We start from the raw sequence: 14,113 nt of genomic DNA on the forward strand, positions 1-14,113 counted from the left end.
GTTACTATTAACTGGTACAAACTTTCTTTGGGGGGCAATGAAACTGATCCAGAACAAACGGTGGTAATGGCTGCATAATATTATGAATGTTCCAGAAACCTCAGTCACACCCCAAAATGGACACGATGGTGAACTCCAGCCAGTCGGCCCTGCCGAGATGGCCCCTTCATTATGAGGTCCTGCTTGCTGAGCCCTGAGGGCACACTTGGTGGGACCTTCTCCCCTCTGCTCCTCGGTCTGCGTGTCCTTCCTCAGTCTTCCTCTCTGTGGCCCCTGGGGTCCTAGATTGGGTACATTCCCACTTTGCTCCTTTGAAACTTTACCTAACGTGGGATGTTTGCCTGTCATATAATTTAGATTAACTTGGATCTAGAAATGTGACCCTTTTGCACACACAGTCATCCAGAGGGCTGGCCCGCAGTTTTCTGTCTCTACCCTTTTTCTTTTCCTTTTGTACTATGTCTGGTTTTGGAATCAGTTGCACCGTCTTCATAAAATGAACTCGGCCATGTCCCCCACCTTCTTTCTGCAGAGTACATAACTGATATCCTTCCTTAAATAGCTAAAAAATATCTTGTAGGAATTTTGATAGAAATCGTGGAAACTTTTACCTCAGTTTGGAGAGAGTCAATATGTTTACTGTCTTGAATCTTCTAATCTGTGAATATGACATTTCTCTCCTCTTACTTGTCTTCTTTAAGTCCATCACATTTCTGTGTTCTTGAGCATAAAAAACATCTATATGTTTGTACTAATTCACATCTAATTCCTTTTAAAGTTTTAATAACTGTAAATATATTATGTTTTTAATTTGGGTATCCATGTGTTCATTATTAATGACTAGAAATACATTTCTTTTTTGCATGTTTATCTTGTACCCTGAAATCTAACCGAACCCTAGGAGGTTTTGATTGGTTTTGCTTGTTTGTAGATTTCTTGGGATTTTCTATGCAGACAATCATGGCTTCTACAAACACATACCATTCTGTTTCTTCTTTCCGAATGCTGGGTTTTGATTTACTTTTCTTGCCTTGTTTTACTCCAGAACTTCCAGCACTTTGTGAATAACAGCAATTAAAGAGGACAGCCTTGCAATTTTCCCTGCTTTACAGAGAAAACATTTAATCTTTCACAATTAAATACAGTGTCAGTTCTAGGGTCTTAGTAGGTGGCTTTTTTCAAGTAAGGAAATTCTTCTCTGCTCCTATTTTTCAGAAAGGATTTTTAGAAATGAATCATTATAGATTTTATCAACTTCCTTTTTGTATCAGTTGACATAATAATTCGATTTTTTTTTCTTTGGCCTGAAAGTATGGTGACTAATTTCTGTACATTGAACCAGTCTTGGGACTCTAGAATAAACTTCACATGGTCATGGTATAGACATTTAGGAATCTATTGCTGAATTTCATTTGCTAATACATTTTAAGGACTTTTGTATCTATATTCATGCAGGATATTTATTTTTTTCATACTACTTTTATCAGATTTGGGTATCAGGGCAGTCCCAGCTTCATCGGATGAGCTGCAAAGCGGCTCTTGCTCTTGTAATTTATGTGAGACACTATATGTAATTGGTGCTCTTTTTTTTTAATGTAATAAAATTTTCCAGTGAGGCTGTCAAGACTTGGAGATTCGTTTTGGGGTTTTTTTTAAAAATTTTTATTGTTGGTTGTTCAAAACATTACATAGTTCTTGATATATCATATTTCACACTTTGATTCAAGTGGGTTATGAACGCCCATTTTTACCCCGTATACAGATTGCAGAATCACATCAGTTACACTTCCATTGATTTGAATAATGCACTTCTTGAGAGCGATCTTCGACTTGTCCCTGAGCCCTTTGTCTAGTTTGCAGGACATGTCTTCATTTCACTGAAAAGTCTGTCTGGGAGGCCAAAATTTCCATGGCAGAGAAAACAAATTTTGCATATTTAGTTTTTCAATGTAGAATCATAGCTAAGTTCATCATCTCTTATCAGTGGACATATACTTAGGTCATTTCCTATGTTGCTGTGGCAGAAGCTTGCACTACAGAGCCACCGGGAGGCTGGGCACTCTAGGGCACCATAAAGGTTCCTTAGGGAGGGAGCAGATGCTCCTGACACTCAGACATCCCCTTCACTGGCTGTAGTTGAGGCCAGAGCAGAGGGAAAGAAGCTGGATACAGACAGAACGGTTGGGGAGGGGACAGTAATGGCTGCTCACAGGGATCCCCACACCCACATGCCACTCCTGGCTGTAGCTCCGCAGAACAATGATATTGCTCTTCTCCATGCAGGACCCAGTTCCCAGGCGGCAGCAGCCCAGGTCCGTTTTGGGGTAGTTTTTAATGATCACTTAAATGATCTTAAAGCTACAGGGCTGTTTGAGTGATGCACTTCATACTGGGTTGATTGTGGTAATAGTGGTTTTGTTGTTGTTTTTTTTTCTTTGAAGAATTGGTCCATTTTATTAAAGTGCCAAAATTTACGCATATGAACTATTTGTACTCTTCCCTGCTGTCTTTCGATATCTGCAGGGTCTGCAACAATGCATTACTGATGTTGATCATTTCTGTTTCTTCTCTTGTTCTTTGTCAGTTTTACTACAGATTGGTCAATTTTATTAATATCTTCAGAACACTCTCCTTGTTCTTTGATTCTTCACTGTTCCCAACTTGTCTGCCATTTTCGTCTTTGTTTCCTTCCTTATCCCACCTTTGGGTTTATTTTGCTGTCTTTTTTGATAGGTTGTTGAGGTGGAAGGACAGACTAGGGGTCTGAGGCATCCCCTCCCTCCCTGGTGGCATGAGTTCTCCTCTCGGCCGTGTGGGCTCTGTGTTCAAGTGGGGACAGCTGCCTCACAGTGAGCCTGCTTATGTGGATACTTTCTTTTTCTTTTCTTTCAGTCCAGCACATTTTCTTTCCTATTGAACCTTTACCTTTGACCCATGGATTATTCAGAATTGTGTTTTCCATAGTGTTACCTTATGACTTATGACCCCATGGCTTTGTCTTTATTATTTTTTAATCAGACCATAGAGTCATGTGTTTGAAAATAAAAAAAATTAACTAGAAAGCAAAATAAACCATGAAGACAGTGTGACACCAAATGAAAAGACCTTAATGTGGTACCTTGAGAAGCGGAAAGTAAGAGAATGAGAGAAAGCAGTGGGCAAATGCATAGAGATCAAAGCCCTGGCTGTGGTTCTGGTTAAACACAGATGAACTTGAGCAGCTCCATTAGGATCCAGGACACTCTGCAATGCTGAAGACCAGAACTCACAAAGAAGAAAACAACTGTGACTATAAATGCATTAAATTAAATAGCAAAATTCATGGAAAAAAAAAGAAATTTGACAAAACATAGAAACAGGACCGAGGTAGAGAGAAGTTCATGTTTCTCAGCCCGGGACCATCACGTGCCCAGAAGTAGGTAGGGACATGAAGGCCGAGAGACGTGACTCCAGCACGCACACACCGTGGGACACGCCTCCTCAGGACATTGGGACCTCCTTGTGAGGTCTCCAAGGCGCACAGTGGTTCCACTCTAGGGACGACCAGCCTCCCTGGCTCTGCAAGAACTGACGTGGCTGCTGGTGGCAGTGGCATGAAGGTGGACAGCAAGCCTGGAGGGCCGGGTGCACTGTCCAGCTTGGAGGAGTTGGGCCCTCCACTGGCATGCTGGCCACCTTCCTATTGTTGGGAGTCCCCTAAGGTGGTCCTGCCCATCAGTAGGTCCACCATCTGTCCTTAACCCCAGGTTGGCCTGCTGTATGGGAAACCTAGCAAACCCCTCACTCCAGCAGCCATGGTTTCCAGTCAACACCCGGGAATGCTTCTGCCACACGAGGTGCATGTGTGTGGACAGCAGGGAGTTCAGAGTCGTATCACTGAAGAAAATTACTGTTGAACCATTCAAGTCGCCTTCATGAATCCGTTTGAGAGAGCAGTTTGGCCCGGGGGCCGACCAGGGTGGGAAGGCCAATTTGTAGGCAGGAAAGCCCACTCTGCTATCAGCGTTCGTGGTGGGGTTGGGGAGGAACCTCGCTGCCTTCTTCTCTGGAGAGACCTGTCGGGAGATGGGCCCGCAGCCCTGGGGACAGCCTTGCCCAGCAATGCGCGATGACTTTGTTAGGCAGGAGCTGAGAAGATGGCACATGCAGGCATGCCTGATGCCCTGTGCACCCCCTGAGATCAGGGGTGAGGTCCAAGCCCCCGTTTCCTCCCTGAGCAACAGATCTGATGTTATGCGACAGGACAGTTAAGGCAGAAATCCAATTACTGAGCTAATTAGCACCTTTGAGTGGTAAGCACCAGATTTACAGGAGGAAGGCTCTGGAGTAAAGCTCAAATTACTCAGGACGGCCAGCAACTCACCTTCTGAGAGGGGCCGTGAGAGCCAGAGGCCCCGCGGCACAGCCAATCTGTGGGTCTTCAGAATTTAGCACAGTGCATTCCAGAAAGGCCAGAGCCCTCTGAAAGATAGCTTTCCAGTGGACATGGTTTTAGAAGGTGTTTTCATTCCCTAAGGAGTTTGGCAAATGACTTTCTTTTGGCTCAGTCCCACTTCAAAAATTGTTTATTCTGCTGTTGAAAATTCCATTTGTCCTAGGTCTTAAGGTGAAATTAAAATTCCATTTAGGGACTAACCATGCAGGCATGGGATTTCAGCCTTCATTAGACAGAATTTTGTTGTTTGCTTTATTTCCTGACACCCTGGGCTCTCTTATTTTCAAAGCTGCTGTGAGGTAGCTGGAAGGAGCCAGGAGCCCTGCAGAGCAGCATGCTGAGGTCTCAGCTGTGGTGTGCCACGTGGCAGAATTGCCCTCTCTGCCCACTGTGGAGTCTTGCCTACACCCAGACAGGATGTTCTCCAATGTCTGGGGAAGACAAGGAAGGAAAAGGATTCTTTTTTTTGTTTTCTGATGACAAGCCTTTTCATTTATTCAAATTATAATTCCTTCCAAATATTTGTTATTCTGTTCCGATTTCCAAGAAACGAGTTCACAAAAGACCTTGTTCTGAGGTTTCTTCTTGTGCCCTCTCTTGATAAATGCTAGTCACCCATTAAGTCATGTGCAGCTTGCCAACCAATGTATTTTAACACAAGGCCAAGTGTGCAGCACCGGCGGCTGCTGGCCTGCTCTTCCCAGCAGGTACTGTGGGGTAGGAAGCTTCAGAAGAAGCTTTATCTGTTGTTGAGTGACCTCAGTTGGGAGCTGAGCTCTCACCCTCCTGGTGTTTGGGGTCTCCCACGAGCGGCGTACAGACAACCGCGCAGAAACGCAGGGTGTGGCGTGGGTCTGGGCTCCTAGGCTCTGGGTCCAAATCCTAGTTCGACTGGCCGGCAGATCTGTGACCTGGGCACTTTAACTCCTGGCCTCAACTTCTGGGAGACTGGGTGTTTGATGCCTGGAGCACACAGATCAGACCTGAGATGCACCAAAGGGCTGCGTGATTGTGAGCTGCCTGTTGTTGACATTAGCCATGACGGGGCACTGGGGCGGGGGGGGGGGGGGGGGAGGAGCGATAGAGCCCAGGGCAAGCAAGTCACACCCAGCGCAGAGGTCAGGCATCGTCCTGAGGAAGTGCTCTTACACTGAGACTGGGGGGACACGGAGTCCAGCAGGATCATGAGTGGAAAGAGAAATGAGGGCTGCACATGCAGGATCCATGGTCCTGGTGATGGGGAGGTTGGGGCGTGTGGAGGATATGCACTGGAGGCCCAGGACTGGAGCCCAGAAAGCATGGCAGGGCGCTGGCAAGGGGGGGGGGGCAGGAGATTGAGCCCAGGCCCTCGTGTATCGGGGGCCCTAGAGTCCTCGTCCAAGTGAGCCCCTGTGGTCGGTGCTGCTGTGTCTTGGGGAACATCTCTCCTGCTGGTCTGACCATGTGAAGTTGCCACTGTCACTCCAGTGGAGTATCCTGAGCCTCACAGACTTGACAGCGCTTCCATGTTCTACCCTTGACAGGACGGGACCACCCTTCTCCTCAGCTAGAGAGGGTGCTCAGCAGTTTCTCCAAGCAGAGCAGGCTGTGGCATCTATAAGGGGCTTGGAGGTGTTTGGTAGCTGGGACAGGTGACAGTCTGGGATAGAGTTGGCTGGCTGCCTCCATACAAGAGGATATCTGGAGAGACGTGACCAGCTGTTTCTCAGAGGCCTGAAGTGAGTCTGCTCCTCTCAGGAGCAAAGGTGGCCACGGCCAGAGTGTCTTCAAGAAGCTGTGACCCAGGGCCACTGTCAGGCTTGAATAGGAGTCAGTGTGTGTCCTGCTGGCCACTTGTCACAACGGCTGCAGACACTGTCTTCTTGTTTACAAGAGCTGATTCTTTCTTATCGTTCACCCTCAGGAAGGTCTTGGAGACTGTGCCCAACTCACGGAGGCAGGTGCACAGTGTCACCTGCTCAGCACCACTGTCTAGACCCCACCTGGACAAAGCCCTGTGGGGACGCTGCCTCTGGTTCCCACAGCAGCAGCTTCCCCTTGCTTTCACTCTGTGGGTCTGTGCTCAAGAGGCAACAAGACACAGCCGTCCCCAGAATCAGGGTTCCCCTCCTCTCCCCTCCACCTGCCCCAGAGAGGTCAGTCTCATCCCCAGCTCCCCTCCTCCCGCAGTGCAGTCCCAATAGAGCACACCCCCAGTCCGCGGGCACCATCTCCTCCGTGTGTCCCGCCCACTGTGGGGCTCTGTAGGGGGTATCTAGCATGGAGGGACCTAACATGGCCTTCTTCCCTCTTGTGGTCCTTCTAGTACGAGGCGAGTGGACAATTCCAACACAAGACTGGCCGTCCAAATCGAAAGGGACCCAGGTAAGATCTTTCCTGCCGTCTTTTCAGGGTGGCTGTGTGTTGTTACATAGACAGCTCCTGGAAGGGGCATTGAGCACACTCTTATTGACCATGGAAGGGATCATGCCCATGGGGAAACTCTGCCAGCTGCAGAAAAGACTAAGCAAGAAGACAGTCACGTCTTGACTGGGTGTGGAGGTGCGTTCCTCTGTCCCTCAGATCCATGGGTGCTTGGTCGGTGCTGACCAATGCTGCCGGACGTTCTGTTTTGTGTGTGGTCAGCATCACACACAGGCTCTAAACCTGATGTGAAGTGCAGACTATCTGACTGTCTTGCCACAGTCTATCTATCTTATTTTTAACTCTACTATCTCTTCTTTCCTCTTAGCAGAATGCTGATTTTAACTGAGGTGGAGATACACACACACACACACACACACACACACACACACACACACTGAAGATTGAACCCAGGGTCAATTTTCCCTGAGCTATGTCCTGAGCTATGTCCCGAGCCCTTTCCTTTTTTTCTTTTGAGACAGGGTCTCACTAAGTTGCTGAGGCTGACTTAAACTTACAATCCTTCTGCCTCAGCCTCCCCAGTCACTGGGACCTCAGATGTGTGCAGCTTCTGTGGATATTTTTATTGGTCTCACTCTCATGGGGTGACTAGGACGTGTGGCTGGCTGTCACTGCTCAGCATCGTGATAGTATTGGGCTGCATATTGCTCACCTGGAAAAAGATCAAAATTTAGAAAACAGTGAGCTACTATAGTTTCACATCATTGGAAAATTAAAAGTCATCTGGTCAAACCATCCCAAGTCAGGACCCTCTGTGTTTGAGCTGCATGTAGATGATCAGTGTAACATTGGATCTGAAAGTACCTGGAGAGATAGGCTTATTTTTTGTACAACTTTAAGTAAGAAGAAGCAGGGAGGAGGGGCAGAGACCCAGCTCTGGGGTGCAGCTGTGGGACTCCAACATCCCAGAGTGTCCACAGCAGGCACAGGGGCAACTGCACAAGCACATCATGCTTTCAGTTAGTTTTAATTGTCGTTTCATCTGCTAACTATGTAGATGTGCGGTCAGTGTGTTCTAAGACAGTGCCCTGAGTCGAATATTTACTTTTAGTGGTTTTAATTATTTTATTTAGATGTCCGAACAGTTTGATACTTAAAGGCTCATTTTTCTCCTTCAGGTCTTTCCTTTAAAAGTGCTAGAAACTGAAAGTGATCTTTAATTAGTGTCTGAGGATGCCTGCTGATTTATCAGGGAAAGTGGGGCCAGCAGAGGGACAAGCTGGCTTCTGTGTTCCCATGTGCAGAGTGGCAGGGAAGCTCCAGCCAGCTCAGACCGCAGCCCTGTTCCCCCATCAGCCACCGTCACCTTATAAATGCATCACTTTCAGTTCAGCCTTTAACTGTCTTAAATGCCCAGCAAGGACATTCACTACCCAGCAGCATCCCCACATAGACTTCCTAGAGACAGGGGTGCTCTTCCTTAGGTGGGTGCACTGGGCATCTCACTGCCCAACCCGCCGTCCTGCTCGTGTCCACGCACAGAGCAGGGCACTCGGCTGACTGCAGTATTTACTCAACCTCCAAGAACCTGTCTCCACTCCAGGACACAACCAGAGTAAGCCTGACTCTTATTTCAGGTGTCTCCTCTTTGGGGCAACTCTCTGCCTCTCTGGCTTTCTGGAATTTCTTCCCCAGAGAAAAGCCACTCCAAAAACAGAAGCTCTTACTTTTCTCCCAGACTTCCAGCTGCTTCTCGTACCCACAAGACGAGGAAGATGGCTCAGTTTATCCAGTCTTCTCCTAAAAAAACTTCTAGCCTCCTCTTGACAGATTCTAGAGGGGAGGGAAGGAGTTGGAGCCCAGCAGGGAGGATATGGGAAACGCACCGCGCTCACCCCCAAGCCTCAGCCTTCAGCCCTGGCCTGGCAGGGTGTTCCATCACCCGCCTCCCTCCGGTGTCACCATCTGCCAAGTTACAACACCTAGTAGCACTGACAGCACCGACCCGGGTGGGTGCAGAGCTAGAACACTCAGCCACGGTGGGGCGGGGCAGGTGGGGCATGCAGAAGTGGCTGGGCCAGTATGGAGGACAGCACCCTACCCAGGTCTCACCTTCACACAGCCCCTGCTTGCAAGCATTCCCACTGGCTTTACCCGTAGTCGCCCCCAGGACACAGCCCTTCAGCTGACAAGTGGCTAAGTGAGCCACTGTGTGCCCAGCAGTATACCCAGCTGTGAAGCAGAGCAGACCTCCAAGGTACACAGCACAGGAGGTTCACAGCATGGGGCAAAGCACTCGGTGCTTGAGCTGTGGTCATGCAGAATGTTAGTGAGAGCCACCAGGAAGAAGGGATAACTGAATGCCAGTCCCACTGAAGGAGAGTTGGGGACCTGGTGACCACTACCTTGCATGGGAGTGTTCTGTGCAGGTTAGCCCGGGAGTCAGGGAACCACGTGGTGCTCACATGGTTCATGCTTTCCTCGGACTCGTGGAGATACCGGAAAGGAGGGATTTGCCCTCTATAAAGTGTTCCTAATTAAAATGTATATGCATACTTAAAACAAATTTAATATAATATAGTATAATATAATACAATACAATATATTAATATAATATAATATAATAATGTATCATATAAAGCATAGAATTATATGTAAACATAGCTTGCATATAATGCTAGTGATAATTGTATTCATGTATGATAGCATATATATAAAAATGGGTGCTGTGTAGTGTCTGTAAATTGCACCTCAGTGACGTTGATGGAACCAGTGTCCTGGAGGTGCCTGATGGGCATTTCCTTGAAACATTTCTCTAGGAGACCCTAGAGAATGCTCTGTGGCGTCACCTGTTGTTCAACAGGTATTTGGTTAGGTCCTATCATGAGTTGCAAATTCTTCCAGGACTGGGATATGAAAACAAGCAAATTCATATCTAGACTTCTCCTCACTGAAATTGTGGTGCAGACAAGAAATTAGACACTAATTGAGTAACTGAAAACCATGTACACACAAAGCAAAAGCACAGGCATGTCAGAGCAGCAGGCCACAGTGCGAGAGGATTGTCCTGAAGTGATTGGGCTGAGGTCTGAGGAGAGAGCCACAGCTGATAAGCCAGAGTGGGTGCCAGGGCAGTCCAGGCAGGGCTATGTCCCCCCAGGTCCAGGTGGGAGGGGAGAGTCCCCCAGCTGGAAGTTTCATGTTGCTGGGTGCAAGGGCGAGGACAGAGACAAAGACCAGACCACAGTGACTTGTGTGGCCCTGGGAGTGAGCCTTCTCAGGACAGTCCTAGCTCTTTCCTGTGAATGATGAAGTTCGCAGGCCAGGCTGAGAAGTCCTATCCATCTTAAGAGCATTGAGAAGGCACAGGAATGGGCTGAAGGGGTCCTGGGAATCATGCTCTGCTCTTCAATTGGAAAAGCTAGTTCTGCTGCAGGATTGGGATGGGATGGAAGGTCCCTCGAATAAACAGAGGCTGCCTACAGCAGAAATATTGGTAGTTTGACTGAGCTAGGGGTATCAGAGATGGAGAAGCATACAAAGATTTAAATAGTATTTAAAGAGGATGAAACAGAGGAGTGAAAAGAAGTGTGGTCATGGCTAACTGGGTGGTGGTGCCAGCCACTCAGATGGGAACGTGGACAAGGGGTGCCCATGTGTACACGTGGAAGCTGAGCAGCACTGGAGACACACAGAAAAAGTGTTGAGTACAACGGGGTGCACAGCCTGGAACTCAGAGACCTCAGCGGAGATAGGAATCTGTAGGGCACTTGCATCTAGATGGCAGTTCCATCCTTGGTGTGGAACCGACTGCCTCAGAGAAGCTAGAGGAGTAATAATATCCCTTACATCCACTGAGGGGGTGAAGAGCAGGTCTTCGGAGTGTACAGGGAGTCCGACTTGGCCTTATTCCAGGGACAGGCCCTTTTCCCAGGTCTAAACGCTCCATGAGCACTCACCTGCTGTGTTCCTGTCTGCCTGTAGGGGGCGATGACAACAACCTCAATTCCATCTTCTATGAGCACTTGACAAGGACCCTGCAGGAGTCCCTCTGTGGAGACCTCCTTCTCGGTCGTTGGGGCAACTACAGCTCCGGAGATTGCTTCATTTTGGCTTCAGATGACCTCAATGCTTTTGTGCACCTGATTGAAATTGGAAATGGGCTTGTCACCTTTCAACTTCGAGGACTGGAATTCCGAGGTATGACTCCTTCACTGTGGGTGGTGTTGGCACTTGGTGCTTGAGCTGTGGTCATGCAGAGTGTTAGTGAGAGGCCACCAAGAAGAAGGGATAACTGAATGCCAGTCCCACTGAAGGAGAGTTGGGGACCTGGTGACCACTACCTTGCATGGGAGTGTTCTGTGCAGGTTAGCCCGGGAGTCAGGGGACAATGAACTGAAACTTAACCATGCCTACACCTGGGGATGAGCAAAGTGGAGCCCTGGGTCTGTCCTGGGGAGAACCCAGAAGCACCAGGTGGAGGTGGGCACCCCTGGCTGCAGGTCATCAGCTGGACCTGTGGTAGAACCTGATGCTACCAGTCGCAGGGGCCGGGGCTGTCTTGCATCAGCCAACTCATTGGAGCAGGGCTGTCACAGGGCTGTCTTCTGCAGAGGGAGAGTGACGGTAAGAACAGCTGCCACAGAGTGAGGTGTGATTCTGAGGATTTCATGTCAGTGAGGGCAGCACATGCATGGTCATTGCTTTGTGGTTACCATGTCTCCCTGGGAGCTGGAGCAGGTGGTGGAGCAGGAGGGGTAGCAGCCGACACACTTACCGCAGCAAGTGCTAGGAAGGAAGGAAGTTGAGGTGGGATGGAAGGCTGCTGCAGAGGGTGAGGGTGAGGAGGCCCACACTGCAGGGAACGCTCTGGAGGAGACCAGGGAAGCATGCCCAAGGTAGGGACTAACACGTATTGAACGTGTGCATTGGGCAGCACCAGGAGAACAAGGGCCTGGAGCTGACCAGCAGAGGGGCCGCAGGGACACCAGGGGCCGCTGGAGGCAGGCAATGGGCAGCCAGGGCCTGGGAACCATGAGGGATGCTGCAGGGGGAGAGGCTGGACTCCTTTACGCTCTGGAAATGCTTGCTGGCTGCCTGCAGGATGTCCAGGGAAGCCAAAGAGAGAGCAGGACATGGGAGGCTGCTCAGGACTGCACCACTGTCCCCCAAGCCTGAGAGGAGGGCAGGGAGAGCTGAGACACCGGGAGGTGGACACAGCAGAACTGAACGCTGGGGTGCAGAAGAGGGGGCAGTGCACCCCCAATTTCTAGATGGAGTGTCTCCATGGCAGAGGGGTAGTGTTTTTGCTGCTGTGACTAAAAGACCTCATTAGAGGAGGAAATGTCTATTTGGGGGATCATGGTTTCAGAGGTCTCAGTCCATAGACAGCCAGCTCCATTCTTGATGCTTGAGGTGAGGCAGGACATCATGGTGGAAGAGTGTGGCAGAGGGAAGTGGCCCATATGATGTTCAGGAGGCAGAGACTAAGGTCAGCTCTCGAAATACATACCCCGAAGCCACGCCCCCATGCCCACCTCCTCCAGCCACAGCCCACCCATCTTCAGTCACTACTCAGTGACTCCCATCAGGGGATTCATGCACTGATTGGGTTGAGGCTTTCACAACCCAATCATTTCTCCTCTGAACCTTCTTGCACTGTCTCACACTGGAGCTTTGGGGACACCTCACATCCAAATCATAACAATCCCTAAATAAATTTGTATGAAAGACAATTTTTGTTCCAAAATTGGTCTGTTTCAGGTGTGCATTCTGTGCATCTGTGACCCTCAGGCATCGGAGGAGGGGGCTGGGTTGAGGGCTATCAGGCCAGGGGCAGTGGTCAAACTCAAGGTGCGGCAGAATCCCAGAAGCTGGGATGCCCCCAAGTCTGGGCAGGTGCCAGGGAGTGGAAGAAGCAAAATGTCTCCCATGCGTATGCCACAGATTTCCCTCTAAGTTGGATTCCTGGAATCCAAGGGAAGAACTTTGAAAGCCGACCTCACTGAATATGAGTTGTAATTTCTATCACAAATCCTTGCCTTTTTCAGCCTCATTAGCCCACTTGACAAGTCTCCAAGTTTAAAGGGTCCAAAGCTAATTAGATGCCAAAGTTCACAGAACCTCTCTGTCTTCCAGCCCCTGTCCCACTCAGTCCCTCTTGACCTGTCACAGTAAACGCCTGGTCTGCCTCCGGCAGTTTCCTCTGGCAGCTCAGCCTCTGCAGGACTGGGCCTCAGAGCCACGGCAGCCTGCTCCCCACCATCGTGAGGTTTGGCCTCTCCCTTGTGGTCACAAATTGGCTGCATTCAGCCTGCAGATGAGCCAGCTGGAGGGCCCAAGGTGCCATATTTGGGGCTGACTGCCACCCTGGGACCTTGGGTCTCCTCCACAAGGTACTGGCCTGGGTGTCTGGGAATTCCAGGAGGGAACAGGGGACACTGCAGGGCCTCCTGAGGCCCAACCTCTGGAACAGGTGCACCTTTGTGCCACATTCCAGTGGTCAGTCATTCCCAGAGACAATTTAGGTCCAGGAGGGGAACGTCCCTGTCTCATTGCCCTGTGGTGTGTGGCAGGAGGCGTGTTCCCATGGGCCATGGCAGCAGCACACCACACTCCCTGGGCTCCCTCAGATAGGATGGGAGGAGGCAGTGGTCGTGTTGGGTGAGACTGCCGGTCTCTGCCATGGCTGGTTGATCTGTCTTCTTCCACCCAACCACTGAAGGACTGTCCCCTGGCTACAGGGCCACTTTGGCACAGTAATGATGTTTTAAGGTAAAGAGCCAGAGAAACTACCCCAATCCCACTCGCTCTCATGCAGGATGTTTTCTTTGATCTAGTTCTAGACTCGTGGTGGAACGTGGGGACTTTAAAAAGCACGTAGTGGGCTGTGGCTGTGGCTCAGTGGTAGGGCGCTCATCTCGCATGCCTGAGGCACTGGGTTTGATCCTCAGCACCACATTAAAAAAAATAGATAAAGATATTGTATCCATCTACAAATTAAAAAAAAAAAAAGCCTGTGGCTTGACAAGATCTAAAGCATGCCTTGGTTGCAGGAGAGTCCAGTTGACCCGGAATGACTGCTCTGCTTTGTCTGCAGTATGGACTCCAGCATTCCCACGGGGCTCTGTTGACTTGGCCTCCTTGGACATTGTTCCAAGTTTCCTTTTCCACATTTTGCTTTTCTTTTGAATTCCCTATGTCCCCAAATAGCAGGCTTTATTTTGGTAGAATTTAATCTATTTCAGCACAGCCCGAGGCAGTCGGAGTATAGAAGGGAAGCCTGCTTAGAGGAGCCAGCAGGAACGAGCCTCC

General features: G+C 49.4%; 1 protein-coding gene across 1 annotated transcript in view; it reads left to right on the forward strand.

Annotated features, from left to right (window-relative positions):
- The window catches only part of PCNX2 (pecanex 2), a 176,629-nt gene that overhangs the window by 121,010 nt on the left and 41,506 nt on the right, over window positions 1–14,113 (forward strand). The window contains exons 24-25 of the mRNA XM_081296999.1: window positions 6,741–6,799; window positions 10,784–10,999. Coding sequence (XP_081153125.1) covers window positions 6,741–6,799; window positions 10,784–10,999 — 275 coding nt within the window. The remainder of the gene's footprint in view (window positions 1–6,740; window positions 6,800–10,783; window positions 11,000–14,113) is intronic.

The sequence above is a fragment of the Spermophilus citellus genome, assembly GCF_964194105.1.
Source record: "Spermophilus citellus genome assembly, chromosome: 6".
In the NCBI taxonomy this organism is placed as follows: domain Eukaryota; kingdom Metazoa; phylum Chordata; class Mammalia; order Rodentia; family Sciuridae; genus Spermophilus; species Spermophilus citellus.